General features: G+C 46.7%; 1 protein-coding gene across 3 annotated transcripts in view; it reads right to left on the bottom strand.

Moving 5' to 3' along the window:
- The window catches only part of LOC119970046 (ADAMTS-like protein 1), a 343,924-nt gene that overhangs the window by 147,900 nt on the left and 173,399 nt on the right, over positions 1 to 22,625 (bottom strand). For 2 of the 3 annotated variants that reach the window (XM_038803988.1, XM_038803989.1), the window contains exons 13-15: positions 20,988 to 21,072; positions 7,730 to 8,031; positions 1,843 to 1,972 (exon numbers count right to left, since the gene is read on the bottom strand). In XM_038803988.1, coding sequence (XP_038659916.1) covers positions 1,843 to 1,972; positions 7,730 to 8,031; positions 20,988 to 21,072 — 517 coding nt within the window. Of the gene's footprint in view, positions 1 to 1,842; positions 1,973 to 7,729; positions 8,032 to 20,983; positions 21,073 to 22,625 lie in introns of those variants that run through there. The other variant, XM_038803991.1, reaches the window with a different exon arrangement.

The raw sequence follows: 22,625 nt of genomic DNA on the forward strand, positions 1-22,625 counted from the left end.
TGCCGGCCCCTGTAGCCCTACGCCATGTTGCGTCGGGGCCGGCGCAGAGAAGGAAGCCACCGCGCATGCACGCAATCGCTCTGGTGTCATTGTGTATTCGCCCCGGGCACACACCCGTGGCGCCCATTTGAGGCTGGTATCGTCAGCTGGACTGGTGTGGGTCGCTCCAGTGACGTGCTGGCCTCCTGTAGGGCTCGGAATAGCTGACGCTGGGGGCCTGTTGAGGCCGTAGTAAAACACAATGGCGTTTACGACGGCGTCAACACTTAGCCTCAGGATCAGGGAATCCCGCCCAGTATCTGAACTGGAGGATCCTGCCTCTCTTCAAACCAGGAGTGAAGAGATAGAGTGTTACAGAGATGTAGCTTAGTTGCCACGTGTTGTTAAACATAGGTCATACTCATTCTGATTTACTTTATCATCAGTTATAATTCTGTAGAGTAAACAAACTCATTCGTATTTATATTCATTATTCATTAAATGTTATTTGCTTTAAATTGATGATTCATTGAAATCTAACGATCCAACCATTCTGGGAGTAAAGCAAAGAGTAACGACATATTACGATCACGTAAGATAACATTTACAACAGCGAAATGCTGAAAACATCTTCTTTAATCTAACATCTTCACTGTTGATCTCCCCAGTTATTTAAAGAGTTAAAAGACTGAATGGGTTAATTTAGTTCTAATGTTTTTCCCTTCAACAAACACCCAGGAACACTGAGCCAGGTAATTAAGGCAACCTCGTGGTATTAACAATCTCCAAACACATCAGCAATTTTAACAAACTCCTTTCCATAATGCCATGAGGTTGCCATTCGTTTCCCCATTGACAATGAAAGATGCCTATGTTGTACCTACTGGAACTTGCCAGAACGTACAAGGGAATTTGAACCAAAAAGGTGGGTAAGGGTTTGGTTTGGGTTGAGGAGGGGTTTCAGTGTAACAAATCCAACACACCCAGCAATAATGGTGGTGGATAGTTGTTGGGCGACCAACTCGATTCAAAGAGGGAGGTTTGCAATTTAAATATGATAATGAGGCTGCAAACCTCATTGATATTCAGGTTTTTAATTGATTGGCTGGGTTACCAGAGTCACATATAGATCCAGACAAGGAAGTGAGGCCTATATACCTACCTGCTGGATTCAGCATCCCTACCTGGGAACACCTGCAATCAGATCCCCCCCCCCCCCCCCCCCCGACTTCCTTGTAGTTTTCTGGACCCCAATCACAGGCCTCCAATTCCCTGATCCCTCAATCCAGTAGTCGCTATCACTCCCGAGAGCCTGGAATCCGGGTCTACTCTGGGATCCATCCTCCCTTCAATTGACCCTCGCCCCCTCCCGCTAAGATTCCCCCACTGCCTGTCCATCTCCACTCCTCAAACTCCATACCAGCATCCCTGATCCTATGGCAGGAAGTATCCAGCTCCCTGTCTGACTGGAAATCAAGTTAATCAGGCTGGTTTCCGGGGAAGGAACCTATTGGTGACATCACTCAACGTTGTGGAGTTTGAACTTTACTGTGTTTGTGGTCTCCTGATCGGGTTCCTGACCTTTCCGACTGACAATAAACCATCCAGGAGGGATCAGTGCACAGTGACCAGGAGCAGGACACGGGCTCATTTCTGATCCACCTCCCCATTGGGCGTTGATGAGATTAGCAGCTCACTGTTATCTCAGCTAACACAATACTGGGGAGTGCTGCACCTGGGACTTTCCTGCAGGGGCTAGCTTTACTTGGTGGTGCATTGATTAACTAGACAGCAGAGGATTTATTAGTATTTGTTTTAAGAGTTTAAAAAAAACAACACAAGCGGATATATGAATGTGGTTACCTTGGAGGACATGGTCCGAGATTGCAAACTTTAAGTAGCTGTGCAGGGCGCCGATGGATTATGCAAAGACTTTCAGCGACTTTCTCAGAAGTTTGTTTATTTAAGCAAACCAGAACTGCTTCTTGGACACCTGTAGAAATCAGATCAAACATTTCTCAGCAAAATAAGTAATTAGGGCAAGAAGAATTTAAAGAAGAATTTAAAGAACTAATGACAAAGTTGGATTACTGATCCGAAGCAGAGAGTTAAGAGTTTTCAATCGATTCCCTGCACAGACCATAAGCAATGAGTGGAATCTTACCAAAGTGTCCGGTTCAGACTGAAACCCGGGCTGGGATTCTCCGGAAATGGGGCTATGTCACCAGGCCCGCCAGAAAACGGGCGCGAATCACTCCAGACTGTTTTCTCGCGCCCCCACGGCGATTCTCTGACCCGGCCCCGGTGTCAGACTCAGACTGAAACCCGGGGCGGGATTCTCTCAGCCTCCGCCGGTTGGGAGAATCGCCGGGCAGGGCGCGATTAGCGTGACGCCCGCCCTGACGCCGGTCCGCCGATTCTCCGGAGTAGAATCCCTACAGCGCAGAACATATTCTGAAAGTAAAAGGCCATGCAGTACTGTAGGAGTTAACAGAGGTTATGTTCACTAAGAAGCCATTATGGCATGAGTTTGAGAAACTCATTTTAATGTGCTAGTTATGCACATTTTAAAAAATGAAATCGAGATTTGATCCGAGAGAAAAATTGCCAGGGCGGCTTCCGAGGAAACACCACGGCCGGAGTTCTCCATTCTGGGGACTAAATCCCCAACGCTAGCTCGGGAACCAGCACCAACCACTCCGGCGTCAACAGCTCCCGAAACTGAGGAATTCTCTGCACTTTCAGGGGCTTGTTTGACGGCGGATGGGGTCGGTGCTGTTCCAGCCGGTGCCAAAAGCCAGGCTTGATCTCGCGGAACTACCGGCGTGATTCTGCACATGCGCAGATCGGACAGCGTATTTTGGCGCATGTGCGGGGGTTCTCTTCTCCGTGCCGACCATGACGGAGCCCGACAGGGGCCGGCGCGGAAGGAGTGCCCCCACGGAACAGGCCCACCCGCGGATTGGTGGGCCCCGATCGTGGGCCAGGCCACCGTGGGGGCCTCCCCGAGTACCGCCCCCGCCGGCGCATACCTAGCCCCCGGAAGTGCGGAGAATTCCGCCTACTTCCGGTCGGCCAGACGCCGGAGTGGTTCATGCCGTTTTTGACGCCAGCGCCGAGCCATTGTGCTGATTTGCTCCATTTCAGCTACAGTTAAAGTGAACACCTTTTCCATTATTTGCAATGATTCTGCACAAATGCTTGTTAGTTCAGCCACTGATGGTGCAGATCTTTGACAAGCAGTGGATGCTGCTCAAACCTAGTTAAATATAGATGCCTTTTAGCCAGTAGAGGTGACTTTAGGGAAGGTGGAGGCACAGTGATATTGTCACTGGACTGGTCCAGGGACCCAGAGTAATGCTCTGTGGATCTGGGTTTGAATCCCACCAGGGAAGATGGTGAAATTTGAACTCAATAAAAATCTGGAATTAAGTCTAACGATGACCATGAAACCCATTGTTGATTGTCATAAAAATCCATAGGTTCACTAATGTCCTTTACAGGAGTAAATCTGCCGTCCTTACCTTGTCCCAGTGTAGTGTGACTGAAGACCCATAGCAATGTGGTTGACTCTTAAATGGCCCCAGGGATGAGCAACAAATGCTGACCCAGCCCACATCCCATTAACGAATAAAGAAAAAAAAATCTATTTTTCTTTGAGTTTGATTCAAATCCAGATCCCAAAATCGGGACCGGCCGCAGGAGTAAGCACCACACTTAGAAATCCACACTTAGAAATCCATTGCATTTTGCTATTGCATGGGGACTGTAAGTCTTTCAACAGACAGCTTGTCATCTCTTACTGAAATGAGATGTTTCCAAATTTATATCATGTTAATTTAAATTATCTGATAAAATAACTGACAAACCTTCTCTATTTATTTGCAAAGTAAACTGTCCTTCTCACCCTGATCTCATCTTGGATTTATATCCAACTGTATTCTTTCTGTAGGCTGCAGTATAAGGGTATCTGGCACAGGAAGGGTTAATGTGGGACTGGGAAACAGGACCACCCACAATGTGATGCAAAGACACACAAGACCAGAGACAACGGTCAGATGTTGTGGCGAATTGTGGTGACTGTCCCTTTAGGGCAACACAGCAGAGTATGGGCCATGTGGCTTGGGGGACAAATTGGGACAAAGAGGGGGTAATCACCCAAGGGGGTGGTGCAGTCCTCTCTTTGGCAGGAGGCATGTAGGGAGATAAGTGTCACCATGTGGTTGTTGGAGGCTGCTGGATAATTCTTCTTATTAATAAACCCTCTAGTGTTTCTAATGAAGTTTGTGAAAGTGAATCATTACATCTGTGGATTGGACAGAACCTTTGAGGAAGCAGGCATGGAGTTAACCCTTGGCTTGGGCTATACTCTGTATGTAGTTATATGTTAATGCTCAACCACACAAGACTCAGAACCCCTTTGTGAGTCTCACTGAATATACAACATAGGTCACCTCCTCCTTCAGGATCAACTTCATTTACTTCCCAGACATGTGCGAACAAAGAACAAAGAAAAGTACAGCACAGGAACAGACCCTTCGGCCCGACAAGCCCGTACCGACCATGCTGCCCATCTAACCTAAAGCGTTCCATGCTTCTGGGATCCGTATCCCTCTATTCCCATCCTATTCATGTATTTGTCAAGATGCCCCTTAAACGTCACTATCGTCCCTGCTTCCACCAACTCCTCCAGCAGCGAGTTCCAGCCACCCACTACCCTCTGTGTAAAAAACCTTGCCTTGTACATCTCCTCTAAACTTTACCCCTCACACTTTAAACCTGTGTCCCCTAGTAATTAACTCTTCCACCCTGGGAAAAAGCTTCTGACGATCCACTCATAATTTTGTAGACTTCTACCAGGTCACCTCTCAACCTCCGTCTTTCCAGTGAGAACAAACCAAGTTTATTCAACCTCTCCTCATAGCTAATGCCCTCCATACCAGGCAACATCCTGGTAAATCTCTTCTGCACCCTCTCTAAAGCCTCCACATCCTTCGGGTAGTGTGGCGACCAGAATTGAACACTATACTCCAAGTATGGCCTCACTAAGGTTCTATTCAGCTGCAACATGACTCGCCAATTCTCATACTCAATGCCCCGGCCAATGAAGGCAAGCAGCGGGAGGTGTAGATGGAGTCAATGGATGGGAGGCAGGTTTGTGTGATGGACTGGGCGGTGTTCACGACTCTCTGAAGTTTCTTGCGGTCCTGGGCCGAGCAGTTGCCATACCAGGCTGTGATGCAGCCAGATTGGATGCTTTCTATGGTGCATCTGTAAAAGTTGGTAAGGGTTAATGTGGACATGCCGAATTTCCTTAGTGCCGAATTTCCTGTGTTGCCCCTTTCAGTGACCTGTGGACCTGTACACCCAGATCCCTCTGCCTGTCAATAATCTTAAGGGCTCTGCCATTTATTGTATATTTCCCACCTGTATTGGACCATCCAAAATGCATTACCTCACATTTGTCTGGATGAAACTCCATCTGCCATCTCGCCGCCCACGTCTCCAACTGATCTATAGCCTGCTGTATCCTCTGACAGTCCTCATCGCTATCCGCAATTCCACTAACTTTTGCGGAAATTGGGTATTTAAATAAGCCTAATTTAAATATCATTATCTGAATATAATCCAGATTGCGGTGAATGGAAAAGTCACGTCACTCAGGGAAGGTTTTGCGCTCGGCAGTGAGTTGATTTGGGTCTCTCACATGATTCACTCGTTACACCTGATGGGGCTGAATCGCGCCCCATATTTCTAATACTTCTAGAATTAAAATAGTTACCTACTTGCATGTCTCACCCCTGGTCAGTTTATTCCAACTCTCTTGCACTTCTTTCAAGACTAATATTTTCATGACCAAAATGTTTTCTTGTTGTTCAGAACACTGTTACACTTTGGTAACTCCTTCCTCCAACATGCTGGTGATTGGAAGGAGGCTGATCAACAGAAATCAGTCAGATAGATTTCTTTCTGTAGCTATCACATAACTGGGATCATATTGGTGTCATGTAGATGCCAGTGGTGACTGTTCTGCTACAGCTTCGCTGCAAGATTTGCTTCCCCGCATCTTCGGAGTAAGGCTGAGATATTGCCGTTTGTCTCAAAGTAAAGGGACTTGGGGTAGGAAATAGACGGAGGCAGCTGGATAATTTGCCATGAACGTTGTTAGTATTATTCTGCTGCTGCAATCTTTAAAAACACATTTCTAACCGTCACAATTTCTCTGCACACCACCCTAAATAAATGGGTTGTCATGTAACAAACAGGCAGAAGGACATTACAGGGCAGGGTTACAAGGAGCTCCTGGCGTTCTTTGCAATATTTATATTATCTGGAACTATATATCTACCAAAAAAATATAATTATTGTACAAATGGAGCAGCAGTGTTTAATCTAAATAAAGTATTGTACGTAAACATTTATACCAGCGGGATGGATTAAGGATCAGAATGACCCAAGTTGTGGATATTTCATCTCATTCCCTCTGCACAGACTGATCACAAGAACCTGCACACTTCAGGATAAAAACTAACTGTTTTGTAAATGTGATGACAGTTGTAACTGTTCTAAACCCTAAGTGGATGCCAAGTGAGTAACTAGTTCCTTCTGAATCGTGCCTCCTTGAGGTCAGAAACTTTCTCTGGAGACACTAAGTGTACAATTACACTAACGTGTTCCTGTTCACCAGAGGCTGCGTTACAGCGACATCCCCAATATAATAGAATCACAGAATAACCCAGTGCAGAAGAGGCCCTTCGGCCCATCGAGCCTACACAGACACATGAAAATACCTGACCTGCCTACCTAATTCCATTTGCCAGCACTGGGCCCATAGCCTTGAATGTTAAGATGTGCCAAGTGTTCATCCAGGTATGTTTTAAAGGATGTGAGGCAACCCGCCTCTACCCCCCTCCCAGGCTGTGCGTACCAGACCCTCGCCACCCTCTGGGTAAAGAGCTTTCCTCAAATCCCCCATAAACCTCCGACCCCTCACCTTGAACTTGTATCCCCCTCATAACTGACCCTTTAACTAAGGGGAACAGCTGCTCCCTATCCACCCTGTCCATGACCCTCATAATCTTCGACACCTCAATCAGGTCGCCCCCTCAGTCTCCTCTGCTCCAGCGAAAACAGCCCAAGCCTATCCAACCTCTCTTCATAACCTGAAATGTTCCATCCCAGGCAACATCCTGGTGAATCACCTCTGCACCCCCTCCAGCGCAATCACATCCTTCCTATAATGTGGTGACCAGAATTACACACCGTACTTCAGCTGTGGCCTCACCAAAGTTCGATACAGATCCAGGAGGGCCGGCAGGAGAGGCGACAGGAGAGCGAGAGCTGGCAGGAGAGCTGGCAGGAGAGCTGGCACGGGGAGCTGGCACGGGGAGCTGGCATGGGGAGCTGGCACGGGGAGCTACACGGGGAACTGGAACGGGGAGCCGGCATGGGGAGCTACACGGGGAACTGGAACGGGGAGCCGGCAGGCTTGGCTAACCTGCTGGGTACCTCCAGCTTTTTCTGTATTTATTCCATTCCCTCACTGCTGACCTTCTCCGTTTGGTACAGTGAAGTGAGGAATAAATTCCATTGGAGTAAGCAAAGTGCAAAGTCCATACTCGACTGGCAGATTCCCATGGTTTAAGAGTCAGGAAATGAGAAATATTCAGCAATGTGTTGAAGAGACAATGGGATAGTTTATTAACTTTAGTAACATTGGAGAAAATCGTTATGTCAGACAATTTCTTACCTCCTGCACATGATTCTGAACACTCGGTGAAGCCCTCATAATGCCAGTCATACAGTTCATCAACATCCTTTAGGTTGGGAAACTGTAAATCTGCCTCTTCAAAGTCATATTCGACTGTTTCTCCGCTGCACGGTCCTGTGTAGCAGGCTTGTTGTGTCTGTGGTTTGGCACCTTCACATTCATCATCAGGCAGATCTTCTATCGACTGAGAGAAAGACAGGAGCACTTGGCATTTGACTTTGCGATTCTGCTCCCCAGCACCACAGGTTTTGCTACATGAAGACCAGGGCTGCGGAATAAACCTGTGCACAGAATGAAGTGAATATAATGACAACCAGCTGAAATAATCAAAACCTTCTCATAATTTATATAAAATTAAGAGATTATGGGGGTGATATAACGGAAATGAAACATGTGCGTGTTTAGCCAAGTGTTTCCCACACTGGCAGCGCCGAGAATGATCCTGCTATTAATTGGGACTCTCCTTCACTTCTGGGCCACAGCGAGAAGCGCCGCTCCAAATCTGCACCTAATCCCATTTCCTGCATCAAGGACCTCAGGTGGCATCCAGGATGGCAGGGTACTATCTTGTTAGTTTGTGGCCAATGGGAGGGCCTTAGCTAAATTTCCCTCCGAGTCTAGGGACATAGAACATACAGTCCATTCGGCCCATCGAGTCTGCACCGACCCACTTAAGCCCTCACTTCCACCCTATCCCCATAACCCAATAACCCCTCCTTACCTTTTTGGTCACTAAGGGCAATTTATCATGGCCAATCCACCTAACCTGCACGCCTTGGACTGTGGGAGTAAACCGGAGCACCCGGAGGAAACCCACGCAGTCACGGGGAGAACGTGCAGACTCCCCACAGACAGTGACCCAGCGAGGAATCGAACCTGGGACCCTGGAGCTGTGAAGCCACAGTGCTAACCACTTGTGCTACCGTGTGATGTGTTGGGTGCTCTGGATCCGTGGAACACATATTAAACTATAAACTGTTGAACATACTCTTACTGTGGGTTAACACGATGTTAGATTAAACTAAAGACCTGTGCCTGTCCTAACCAGTCTAATTACTCAGCACATGGTGAGGATCTGTGCTGTAAGCTGTAAGCTCTGCCCTTCTGAGAGGCTGCATCCCGAATGAGCGGGAAAGCTGATGCTCTCTGTCTTTATAGTGAGTGTGCTCTAACTGGTGATTGGCTGCGGTGTTATGCATGTTGATTGGTCTATTGTATGTCCATTAGTGTGTGTGTCTGCACCATGATATACTGGTGTATATTATGACACCGTGCTGCCCCAAAATTTGACTCTTACTCTCTGGGGGGGGTGTTTTAGTGAAGTGATCAATTATGTAGTTTTATAGTCGGCCTGATTACCATATCATTATCATTGGGCAGGATGTACCTAGCTCTCTGCCAGGATATTGGGCAGGATGTACCTAGCTCTCTGCCAGGATATTGGGCAGGATGTACCTAGCTCTCTGCCAGGATATTGGGCAGGATGTACCTAGCTCTCTGCCAGGATATTGGGCAGGATGTACCTAGCTCTCTGCCAGGATATTGGGCAGGATGTACCTAGCTCTCTGCCAGGATATTGGGCAGGATGTACCTAGCTCTCTGCCAGGATATTGCATCTGCAGTAAGAGTATCAACCGATCACTACTGGAATGAAAGTAGATATTTGAACAGAGATTAAAGTGTTCAAGCTTTTTGCTGTTCTCCAGGGCTCAGAATCACATTCCATAGAGCACACATACCCATTCGCTATTTCTCACAGTCACACTGGTGATGGAGATCAGGCACGAAGGCCGTATAAATGGGGTGAATCAACACCTTTGTACCATCAATGCTATCTGACCAACTCCAAATTTAATCCTCAACCTCAATCCCCGATGAGATGGACAACACTGACCATGGAAAGTCACTGGAGAAGAATGGCTTTTAAATTTGTCTATATTGTAGTCACTGCATTTCAAAGTAATTTATTAAAGAACATTCATGGAAATCTACCAAAGAGTGTATTGATTGAATTATTCGACAAAAATAACATATTACTAATTGCACCTTTTTAAAGTGAGACAAAGGACACCCATTGAAATGTGCTTTTACTGTGATAGCTTTTGGAGTAAGAAACATTCCAAATTGAATCATTGCGTGTGAAATGATTCCAGTTTTGCCAACAGTCACATGTTCAGGCTGGGATCAGTTCAAACCTTTTGTATAATTCAGTAAGAGCAACATATTCTCTCTGCTCTAGATTCCATTCACAGATTGTGTTCTACAGAGAGCAGTAACAAAATGAGACCACAAAAGAATTTACTGCGATTCTGAGACCCAAGCTGTTTGTTTAATTTACATTCCAGAAACAGACGGCGTCAGCTTCAGCTGGACATGTCCTATCCTCAGCTGACAGTTAACACAGAGCCTAAACTAACACAAAATCCACAACAACGGAGCAAGGTCCTTCCATAGGGCAAGAGCAACATGGACATTTTCTGATTAACACCTGCAGTAATCTACTAGCATTCTGAGAATAGAAAAATAATGAAATATTCTTCAATGAAAATCTGATTTGACTGCACCATTTATGAATAGCTTTTACTGGCTACAACATACATAGTCAAGAAACACATGTCTGTGTGTATATGCAGGTGTGTGTTCTACATGCGTGAATATGTTTGCAGATGTTAACCTTAAAGGCACATTTCATGATATATACTTCGCAAATGCTACTTCTGTTTTTGGGTGAAGATCATTCAGTCTTCATCACAATAGGGTCATGTGGGGTCTGCAGTGTTACATATTGACTTGCTTCTGCTGTTAATGTTAGGAAGAGTTTGCAGCTTTACATAATTCTGAAACTTTTTTAAATACTTGTTAAATTAACACATCAGCAGCCACTGATAATGAGTCAATGTTAAACAAACTGCCCCATCTCTGGTTAATTTCAGATATGCTTTTGCATCACCGTTCATGAACATGTAGCTAATTGATGATTTTTTAAATAAAGATTGTTTGATTGGGCTTAACTTTAAAAGCTGTATTTTGATCCCAATCAAAAAAACTGCCTTGTCTAATCCCGTTTGATACTGGCAATGAATACGAAATAGAAGTCTCAAAAGACTTCAAATAATTATTCCACCTTCTTTCTCACAAAGCCATTAGAAAGCCTCTGTGTTATAATGAGGTGCGTACAGTAGCCACTGTTCCCAAACACAGCGTGAAATGGAACAAGGACCAATGGACAACTGGAATTGGCACAGAGTCACACAGAGCATCAGACTGAGGCAGCGCCACATTGTAGATTTCTTCCTCTCTATCTTCTGATTCTGTACAAGATTAAAGAGACTGGGTGGTGGAAGGGCTTGTGATAATAATACTCATATTTGACTTATTTGTTCCCAGTTTATATATGACTTATTCAGGCTGGACCTCAATCCTGACCATTCTCAGATTCGGTTTAAATCAGGCCCCTCACCTGCTGTCTATTTACTGATTGCGCAGAATGAATGGTGAGTTTGGGAGAAGTTGAAATAATATGTGATCCTTGAAACATGGGAAGGATAGTGCATCCCATGGAAAGTGCAGAGAATCTCAGAAATATTGAAAAACAAAAAAGGAAACATGGGGCAGTTTGAGAAACCAGTGAGGCAGAGTGGAAAACAGTTGATTAAAGAGTTCGGGAATGAAGTTCCTCTTTGACAGGATTGTAGAAATGATCAAGACAAATGGCCAGCAACCTACCTGTCCAGTCACTGACACCACTGACCGTACTTCCCACTGACCCGTACTGCCCGAGGGCTGGGGTGGGGGGGTGGAATTTACGGGAGGGGGGGGGGGGGGTGCATTTTCCCCAAAGCTGACTCCACAGTGAGGCAATCCTCGGGGGTCCTGCGGATTGGGGCCAGTGAGTTCTTGCAAGAACTGAATCCCTGCAACACCCTGTCAACCCCACCCCAGCAGAATGTCACAAGCTGGGAGATCTCAGGGCCGTGTGTGGGGAAACAGGGTTAGCTGGAGATTGTCGAGACTGGACAAATATTTCTGCTTCTATTACCCCGGCAGCTGTGGCGGGGAAATCAACTTCCTTTGGCCAGGCTAAAAAATACTCTCCAGTGGGTAGACTATAAATATTCCATCTTAGAGAGCTGGAGGATAAATAGGGAGAGAATCAGAGAGAGGGGGAAAGAGAGGCGAGAGAGAGAGCATGATTGAGGATGAGTGTTCCTGTGAGTTTGTGGAATTTTTGGTTGTAGAATGTGTGTGTGGGAGCATGCTCTTGTGTTTGTTTGTGTGTGTGTGTGAGTACATGAGTGTGTGTTTGTACATGAATGAAATGAATGTTAACATGAATGTTCGTGGGGGGGTGGGGGGTGTAGGCTTGTGAATGGATGTTTGAGTGGGTGCATGTGTGAGCGTGCATGCCCCTGAGTGTGAGAATGTTAGGATGAATGGGTTTGAGGTGCAGTGTTGTGGTCGCGGTACGTATTTACGTGTGTATTTTATGTATGTATGTATTTATGTATGTATGTATGTATTTTAACATAGTCACATTATGGAGTGTGGAAACACCCTGTGGAATCAGGGGAAGAGGGCAGAACAACATTGAGGGGCACAGAGAATTCTGGAGTTGGGTCAGTTTAGGGCCAACTGCGTTTTTCCAATTAAACTGATTCAAACCAAAATGACAATTGTTTGCAAACAAATAAAACTTCTTAACATTTAGCAAAAACTGAATTTCTGTCTCAATATTTTTGTGGCATCGAAGGTTTTTGCTGGGAAGTAGACAATGGGCAGGATGATCCTGCTCTCTCATGGCATGTTTCCTGGATCTTCCTGGGGTGGCACAGTACCACAGTGGTTAGCACTGTTGTCTCACAGTATACCCGGGTTCAATTCCAGTCTCGGGTGACTGGGTGGAGTTTGCTCCCGGTGTGCGCATGGGTTTCTTTCGGGTGCTCAGGTTTCCTCCCACAGTCCAAGGTTAGGTTAGGTGGATTGGCCGTGATAAAATTGCCCTGAGTGTTCAAAAAGGTTAGGTGGGGTTACTGGGTTATGGGATAGGGTGAAGGCGTGGTCTTAAGTAGGGTGCTCTTTCCAAGAGCCGGTGCAGACTCGATGGGCCGAATGGTCTCCTTCTGCACTGTAAATTCTGTGATGTATGATTCTGTTCCCGCCATTGTCTTCAGCATTTTGTGTGTCCCGCCAGTCCTGCCACCTGGAACCTGGAGCAGGAGGTCACCTATCGAGGGACCGAGAGATCCCAATGGCAGGAGTTTTAATGTTTTGCCTGTTCTAATGTTATAATATTACAGCCATGCACACACACAGTGCCGGCGAATACAACAAAAGGTTTATGGTCTAATTTTAACAAAAATATGTCTAGATCATAGGGGCAGCAGGGTAACATGGTGGTTAGCATAAATGCTTCACAGCTCCAGGGTCCCAGGTTCAATTCCCGGCTGGGTCACTGTCTGTGTGGAGTCTGCACGTCCTCCCCCTGTGTGCGTGGGTTTCCTCCGGGTGCTCCGGTTTCCTCCCACAGTCCAAAGATGTGCGGGTTAGGTGGATTGGCCATGCTAAATTGCCCGTAGTGTCCTAATAAAAGTAAGGTTAAGGGGGGGGGGGGGGTTGTTGGGTTATGGGTATAGGGTGGGTACGTGGGTTTGAGTAGGGTGATCATGGCTCGGCACAACATTGAGGGCCGAAGGGCCTGTTCTGTGCTGTACTGTTCTATCATGATTGGAGTTTGAAGATCTGCGTTTGCCTTTCATATTTGAGTATGGATGTCGGGAATATCTTTCTATTTCTTTATCATCAAAGTGCTAATCAGATCCAACATATGGCTTCCAGATTAAAATGTTGGCTTAATGTTTGCAGCACAGAAGCCTGGTGTTATTTATTACACTACTCTAGCCAAAACTGTAAGAGCTTGAACAAAAATATTTAAATCCCTTACAGTTAAGAATATAAACTAAAGAAAATAATTATGAAGATATTTGTTCAATAAAATGACTTTCGGATGTTGTTGTGAAGGGTTCCGATAGATGATAAAACTGCTCCTTAGTTATCAAAATCCACAATGGGGTCACCTGAGGAAGAGAGTGATGACCAGGACCTCAGTCCAGCACCAAGCTCATGGCCGACAGAGCAGGAGTGAAACCCACCCTCTTGTTTGGCTCAAAGATGTGGACTATGTACAGCAGTCACCTCAGAATCCTGGAGAAGTACCACCTGTGCTGCCTCTGCAAAATCCTGTCGATCCATTGGCAGGATAAACACAGTGTTCTTGCTCAGACCAACATGCCCAGCATCGAAGCATTGACCAGGCTCGCTCAGCACTGCTGGGTGGGTCACATCGTCCCCATGCCTGACACAAGACTCCCGAAACAAGCACTCTACTCAGAGCTGCGATAGTACAACTGAGCACCAGAGGGCAGAGGAAACACTTCCAGGGCCCCCTCAAAGTCCCCTTGAAAATGTGCAACATCCCCACCAACAGCTGGGAATTCATGGCCAAGGTCGCCTGGAGTGGAGGAAAAGTATCCGGGAAACACCTCGGGTTTCTTCACCAAGAGCGAGTGGAAGCCAAGTGTTGACAACAAATGGAGCAATCCAGGCACCCCACCCACTCACTCCCCCCACAATCGTCTGCCCCACCTGCGACAGAGTTTGGAGGGCACATTGGGCTCCTCAATCACCATCAACTCAGTTTTAGTTGGAAGCTAATGACCCTCGACTCTGAGGAACTGCCTGAGAAGATTTCCTATTTCTCCCGCATTGATTTGCTCTCTCTATCCATTCCTGTCACAGTTTGCTTTTCATTTCCCATAATAATACCTTTCTTTTTGCCTTGTCTCTGCTCTTCGATTCACCACCTCTTCCCAAATTTGATCCCTTGCCCCACAATTTAGTTTAAAATCCTCTCTACGTCCATAGTTCTGCAGCTCACAAGAACACTGGCCAGGATTCTCCCCTACCCGGCGGGGCGGGGGGTCCCGGTGTAGCAGAGTGGCACCAACCACTCCGGCGTTGGGCCCCCCCAAAGGTGCGGAATTCTCCACACCTTTAGGGGCTAGGCCCGTGCCGGAGTGGTTTGTGCCATGCCGACTGGCACCAAAACCGGCTCCAACGGCCTTTGGCGCCCGCCGCCCGCCATCGGGGTTGGCCGAAAGGCCTTGGCCGGTTTGCGCATGCGCCGGTGCGTCAGCGGCCGCTGAGGTCACCACCGGCGCATGCGCGGTAGGGAGGGTCTCTTCCACCTCCGCCATGGTGGAGGCTGTGGCGGCGGCAGATGAAAAAGAGTGCCCCCACGGCACTGGTCCGCCTGCCGATCGGTGGGCCCCGATCGTGGGCCAGACCACCGTCGGGGCACCCCCCGGGGTCCGATCGCCCCGCGCCCCCCCGGACCCCGGGGGCCGCTCGCGCAGACAATCCCGCCGGCACCAGAGGTGCTCCAATTCCCGCCGGCGGGAGAGGCCTGTCAGCGGCGGGACTTCGGCCCATCGCGGGCCGGAGAATTGCCATGGGGGGCACGCCGATCGGCGCGGCGTGATTCACGCCCCCGCCAATTCCCGGGTGGGAAAGAATTCCGGCCACGGCGGGGGCGGGATTTACGCCGGCCCCGGGCGATTCCCTGACCCTGCGGGGGGGTCGGAGAATTCCACCCAGTTCCCAGCACGGTCCGGGCGTAAACTGTGTCGAGAAAACATACCAGGGCATCCGAGAAATCGGAATATTTTCTGTAGATAATATTCTGTTATATTTTTAAACTTGTAGTAAGGTAGTTAAGGTCAAGGACAGAGTGACTGTGTGAATCTAAACTGTGCATTTGATATGTTAATGAGCCTATAAACACTGCAATCAGATAATCACCTGAGGCAATTTAGTAAGAAGGGGACAGAACATGAATGGATCTGAATGGTTGTTAGGATTCAAAGGATAAGATATGCAAGGTGTGAGGTTAAGGTGTCACAGGGAAGGTGGAGGAAGTAAGTTTAATAAATCAAACCTGGGACCCTGAAGCTGTGAGGCAGCAGTGCTAACCACTGTGCCACCTTGCCACCCTCGTTATCAGGAATAGCTGTTTAACTGCCAGCCAGCAGTGTGAAGGAAGCCAGGTTTAAAAAACAAGCTGTTAGTTAACCTCAGAAGCAACCCCAACAGACATGAAGGCGTTGTGTGCTAAATGGTACAGGATTTTACTGTGTGCTAAATGGTACAAGATTTTTACAGTTCTTAAAATCTATAAGGTGTTGTGGAACAGACTAGGAAGAGTTACCTCTGAACGTAGTAAAATTAAGATTGGTTGGATCTATTTAAAGTGTTGACACAGTGTGAAGCTATTGTTTTAATTAAGTGTACTTCAATCTTATTTCAAATTTCCCTCCTGAGATTTGGCATTTACTATCAGCTCTGCCCCCAGCCACCATCCGAATGGCAGAGGTCACAATATCCCCAGTACTGGCGGCAGTGCCTCACCAACTAGGGGCCACATCCCCTACACCAGTCTCTGATCCAAGCATCCATCTCTCTAATCTAATTCATCCTCTGCTAATTTACACCAGGTTCGGGTAATAATTCAGGATTGTGACCTTTAAATTTCTGCTTCTTAATTTCATGCCTAGGTCCTCATATTTATCCTACCTAGGGGCTTTTCACAGTAACTTCATTTGAAGCCTACTTGTGACAAATGCGATTTTCATTTTCACTTAATTTTCTATGTCGTTGGCAGCACAGCAGCATAGTGGTTAGCATTGTTGCTTCACCGCTCCAGGGTCCCAGGTTTGATTCCCGGCTGGGTCACTGACTGTGCGGAGTCTGCACGTTCTCCCCGTGTCTGCGTGGGTTTCCTCCGGGTGCTCCGGTTTCCTCCCACAGTCCAAAGACCTGCAGGTTAGGTGGACTGGCCATGATAAATTGCCCTTAGTGTCCAAAAAGGTTAGGTGGGGTTACTGGGTTCTGGGGAAAGGGTGGAGCTGTGGGTTTAGACAGGGTGATCTTTCTAAGGGCCTGTGAAAACTCGATGGGCCAAATGGCCTCCTTCTGCACTGTCAATTCTATGATCTATTTTGATACCTACATGGACCACAACAACTAGATCCTCCCCATCCCACTGCACATTTTCTCCAGCCCTGAGCAGATGTTCCAAATCCTGGTATCCCGCCTGGACTCTCATTCTTTGCTGCAGAGATTAGTAATCCCCCTCACTATTCTGTCCCTAGAAACCACTCCTTTTCCTTTATTCTCCCCTCACTTGAATGACTTCCTGTATCCCAATGTCATGGTCGGTTTGCTCATCCACCCTCCCATCTAAAGAAGCTCATGAAAACTCAGTGCTCCTGCCCTTGGAGTCTCCTCCCCTCCCTCACTCACAGTCACTCTCCTGTCCCTGACTACTGACCAAATCAGAAGACCCAGTCCGAAGAGGTGTGACTGCCTCCTGGTGCCAAGAATCCAGATACCTTTCCCCCTCCCGGATGCATCGCAGTGTCTACAGTTCAGCCTCCATCCCATAATCTCGGAGTTGAAGCTGCTCAATCTCCAAACACTACGGTGCGTTAGACCCGGATCATAGTGACATCCAGAAGCTCCCACATACTGCAGCTGTGACACAGCACCTGTCCTGCCATCCTTAATGTGTTCCAATTAACTGTCTGAATAATTTTATTAAATTACACATTTTACTTTTGTTGTTATGAATTTTATTAACCTTACCACCAGTTTCTGGATTATTTTGGTTTATTTGGTTATCCAAAAGAAACTCCCGGATCTGTTGCCTTGAAACTTTATACCCAAGTATCAATAATCTTAATTAATGAACCCACAGCCTGTTTGCCCAAACCCCAAAGAATGATTGGTGCCAGTGTTTTGTACAGTAAATAACCCCAAGGATTATATAATAAAACAACCAACTCAATGGGAATGAAACTCACTAAAACAAAAGTAATGTGCATTCTGCCAGGGACAGCTCGAATGGCAACGTTACACTTTCTCAATGAACAGTTTAGTGAATGACTCTTTATTCCCTCCCGATGTATATTCCGCAATTGATGAATTTCCCCCCAAGTGAAACTTGCCCTTTTATCTGCCAGGTTAATGGATAAACACACTATCATGTTTAAACAGCAAAGTTTGATATTTTTGGTTAATCTTTGCAATACAGTCAAATATGAATAGCTGCTTTCATAAATGGTACAATTATTATCAATCCTGCAGAGATTGTATCAAGGTCACCATTTGTGAAGAGGGAGTGGGGGGTGGGAGGCGGCCTGTGGGGGGGGGTTCCGTTCCTGGGGGGGCTTCCGATGGGGTCTGGCCCGCGATCGGGGCTCACCGATCGGTGCCCCCCCCCCCCTCCCTCGGGCCTACTTCCACCACCGGCCCCAGAACCCTGGGGCCATGTTGGTGAGGGGCCGGAGCGCTCCGCGAGGTCACAGCGCACGTCATCGTTGGCACCGCCGCAATTGCGCATGCACGGATCCCGCGGCGCACAGTTTGCGATGGGATCTGCGGCTGGGGTGTCACAAACCACTCCAGCGCCGTGCTGGCCTCCTATAGGGGCCAGAATTCGATATGCGAGCGGCCTGTTCATGCTGTCGTAAAACACAACGGTGTTTGCGACGGCATTTGCATTTCGGAGAATCCTGCCCAATATATTTTATTAACAGATTTTTCCACTCATAACAAACAAAATTCACAATCAACGCGGAAAATGGATGTTATAAAATGTAATATTAGAAAACAGAACAAACCCTGTAAAACACACCCAGGAGGGAAACCCCAAACCCCTCAAACCCCCAACTACTCAGATACTAAACCCATCAAACCACGTGAAACTGGTTCAACAGCAGCATCTTCTCCCCCCATCTCACTCCCATTGATGAACTGAATTTAGTGCCAGCGGAACCCCCCCCCCACCGAGCATAAAACAAACCTCACAAAATCATAGCCCTACAAAACTGAGTACCCAGCTGGGGCGATATAATTCCAACTGTAATGCAAGGAACAAGAGTCAACACTTCTTTTGGAGTTAGCTCCCCACTAATTAAACAAAGGATACGTGAAGCAAAAATCCTTCGTTATTCTCCCAAAAAACAGAGAAAAAAACAAGAACATATTTCACCCTCAGACATCAATGCTTATAGAAGGACATCCCAATATTCACCCCAACCCACAGCAGTCAAAGACCAAACAAAGTATCATTCATTTGAGTCCATGCTTCTTAACAAAAGTGTTCATTTTGGGACCCACTCTCTTTCCTGGAAACTACGGAAGCGCACTATTACTGAACATGGCGACTCGTTCGGCTGAGGTTTTTGCCAAAGGGTCCGGTGGGCTCTGTCCAACTCTGGAGGGGACACAAGTCCACCCTCCCCATCATTTTCCCAAACATTTGCACAAGATACGTGGTAGGATTTGGGCCCTCAATGCCCTCCGCAAACTCCAAGACTGAGATTCTGCCTCCTAGATCAATTCTCGAGGTTGTTGGCCTCAGCCTTCAGCTTCCTGTTCTCGTCAGCTGCCACCACTATTTTGGTTTCCAGCGAGGGAGGCTGCCCACCGGGCCTCGCCAGTGCTTTTTCCAAACCTTCACTTTGCTTTTTCACTGATCCAGCAGCTGTTTCCAGTTTCAATCAAACAGGGTCCTGCGCTTCCTTGAACGACTTTAGTAAGTTGTCTTCCATCAGCCTCCACTGTTTGTCGAAGTGGGTGTCGAATTCCTTGGCCAGCACAGTACCCGGCATGTCTGCAGTAATCGGGGAGGTCGCTGTCCTCACCTCCGCCATTTGTTTGCACTGAGAAGCTGTGCGATTCCTCCAAATCGGTCAACGAGTTGCTTTCTGTGGGTTGTTTATTCCCTTCTTTTGGCACTGGAATGGTTTAGGGATCCTTTATGTTCCACAAGGAATGTTTTTAAGTGAAAATGTCTTCCCCAAAATCCGGATCCTGATAGACGTTATCCTCACCTCACACGCGTCACCGGAAGCCCAGCTCTACAGGAATAACTTCTGCTGCTACCCACACTATGCCCATCTCCTCTCAACAATCTACTACCATCCACGCAACCAACTGCCCCATTCTTCACCCATCCCCAGCCCATTCCCTACCCCTCGGTCCTATCTCCCTGTCAGCTGGGTTAACCTTCACACTGGTCAATATTGCAATGGCCCAGAGCCAGTGAGCTACAATGGGACATCTGCTTGGTGGTATGGGCCTGGAAATGGGCCACATGTCCTGCCTGAGGGTCTTCCCTGACCCACTCTGTCAGCCCCATCATTCAACCTACCTTTATATTTATTGGTGACATTTAGTGTCTAAAGGAACGGACTGTGAGAGGTGGTGGGATGGAACACGGACAATCCCAACTTGTGCACCACACAGCTAGATATAAAATAAATCATCTTCCATTTTAATATGAATAACACACCCTAATCTAAAAAGTAGTTTCTTGTCCACAGACATTACATGATATTTTTTGTGTTTTTTGTGCACAAGTGCTAAGGATTAGCAGCATTCCTGACACATTAATGACAGAGGCCCAGAGTGGGATCAATTGCATTTCTCAAAATTTAGAAAATGTATTAAAATTGTTACAAAGTCTCTCCAAATATTGCAGGATTGGAAGTGGGTAAATGCCCCTGTGAAACAGCCCTGCCCGGGAGACCCGTTAGGTCAGAGATTATCTCTGTGTCTGGGTTGAGTTGGCCAGTTTCACCCTGGTTGTGTGGGTGCTCAAATGAGCCTCAGTGAAAGTGTCTGTCTCACATTCCACATTCCGGCAATGTTATCATTCCCGTTGTTGTCAAATATTCTACTGATATTCAATGTGAACGTTCAGGCATGAACAAGGTACATGGGTGATGTACTGGAGGGTGTCAGCATCCATTGAACAATCAAAGCAGTGAGTGCCTCCAGCTGACAGAGATGTAAATGGGGATGTAAACTTCAGCAATGCACTGCAGGCAGTCTGACGGGACTGTTAGATCTTGTTAGTTCACTTATTCAGACAGACAGCTTACTGGTAATATGTGCAGCCCCTGGACAGAGGGAAAATAGTTAACATGAACAGTAAACCCACCCTGGAAAAATGGAATGTGGCTTTAGCTTCCTGTTGAAGCACGGCTCGATATACATATCAGATCAAATTTACATGATCAGCGTTTGGCAGGAAATTTCAATCTGGGTTAAGGGGCTCATTCTTATTGAATTTGAAACATTCAGAAAAATTCAAACAAAATACCAACAGACTCACGAAGGTTCTTGAGAAACGGTCAGTAATTCCTCCAGTTCCTGTGCCTGTTTAGACCATGGCAACTTCGCTTCCACAGGGACCTTCTCTACAAACCAAACAAACACATCAAATTCACCCTGATGGCTTTAGAAAGACAGTTTTAGTCAGAAGTTGCACATTCTGGCAATTGCCCTTTGTCAAAACCATTTGGGGTAATAAAAGTTGTTAAAGTTTGAAGATGTTTTCTATTTGGATTGTTTGTGCATGTACCCTCAGGGCCAGATCTTTATTTGTTAATTGATTGATGAGCTGGAGAGTTTTACATATTTACCTTTATGTATCTGCAGATATGAAGATGGTTCAGTTTTGTACAATAAATTGCCAATAACGTTCAGCCTGTGTATTTAATTGATAACAGTAATGATTTATTTAAACCCCTCCCACAGTGTTGCCGCTTTCTCCATCCGCCCGACAAACCTTCCATCCCCAGCTCACTATTTTCCTGACTCAAACCTTTTTACCCCCAACCCCTCTCTTTTTCTTACTGTTGGTCACCATACCTTCAGCCAAGTAATGATTGGAATTCTATTCCTCAATCTCTCGAGCTTTTTCATTTCCTTTAACACTCTCATGACACCATTCTCTATTTACCAATGACAGTGGTTGATGATCAGAAATCAACACTTTATTCAACAATAACATTGTTCAGCTAAACTTTGGGACCAAATTTCCTTGGACTAAATAAACTCTGAAATAGCCAAGCTCGGCCTGCAGTTAGCATCAGAAACAATGTTGGGGTGATGGGGCTGAATCTCACTCTCAGAAAGGCCACCCAGAGGATTGTTGAAGGGCTGTTGGAGTTAAACCACATGCGCTGTTTAATGAGGCTGTATAACATTGCGGGAGAGAGGACTTGGCCTCCCCTACACCTCCAGCTGCGCGGCTGTCAACCATTTGTTGCTGAGGATTTTGATCTCTATTTACTGTTCATTACCTGAGGAATTTAAAAACTCATCCGCAGCTTCTGGGAAACATTGTCAAGACTTCAGCCACATTCTATCAACATTTATTCTGGAAATTCACTGAGGACTTCACGCAAAATGAGTGAGTGTTGTTATTCCTGTACCATAAAGGAGAAAGGAAGTGCTTGATGATTAGCGTCTTGCTCGGGACCTCCCGCACCTGGAGGTCACTGGGGTGGGAGCACAAACAACATGAGACAACACCCCCATCGTCCCTCCTTTCCTCTCCAGTTATTAGTTGGTTGGTTTGCCCAATACTGGCTCCCTGCCCATGGCCCAGTGTAACCGGCAGCTTCCTTTCCTGGTGCACAGAAACTAAATTTGACCCCATTGTATTCACCACAGGCAAAGGTCACAGGTTAACAGTGCCAGGACCCTGGCTCTTTATGATATATTCATTACCCAGACCTTGGTGTGCAGAGCTCAATTTCAACATTTACCAATGTTCAGAAACTTGGAAATATTGTGTGAAGTGTGAGGAAGGCAGTGTAGAACATCTAAAGGACATGGACAAGTTAGTGGTGTTCAAGATCTGGAGAGAGTAGATAGGGAGAAACTGTTCCCATTGGCGGAAGGATTGAGAATGATAGGAAACCAATTTAGCATTGTCGGTATGATTTCCTGCACCTGAAGGCGG

This window comes from Scyliorhinus canicula, chromosome 8 (assembly GCF_902713615.1).
Source record: "Scyliorhinus canicula chromosome 8, sScyCan1.1, whole genome shotgun sequence".
Taxonomy (NCBI): Eukaryota; Metazoa; Chordata; class Chondrichthyes; order Carcharhiniformes; family Scyliorhinidae; genus Scyliorhinus; species Scyliorhinus canicula.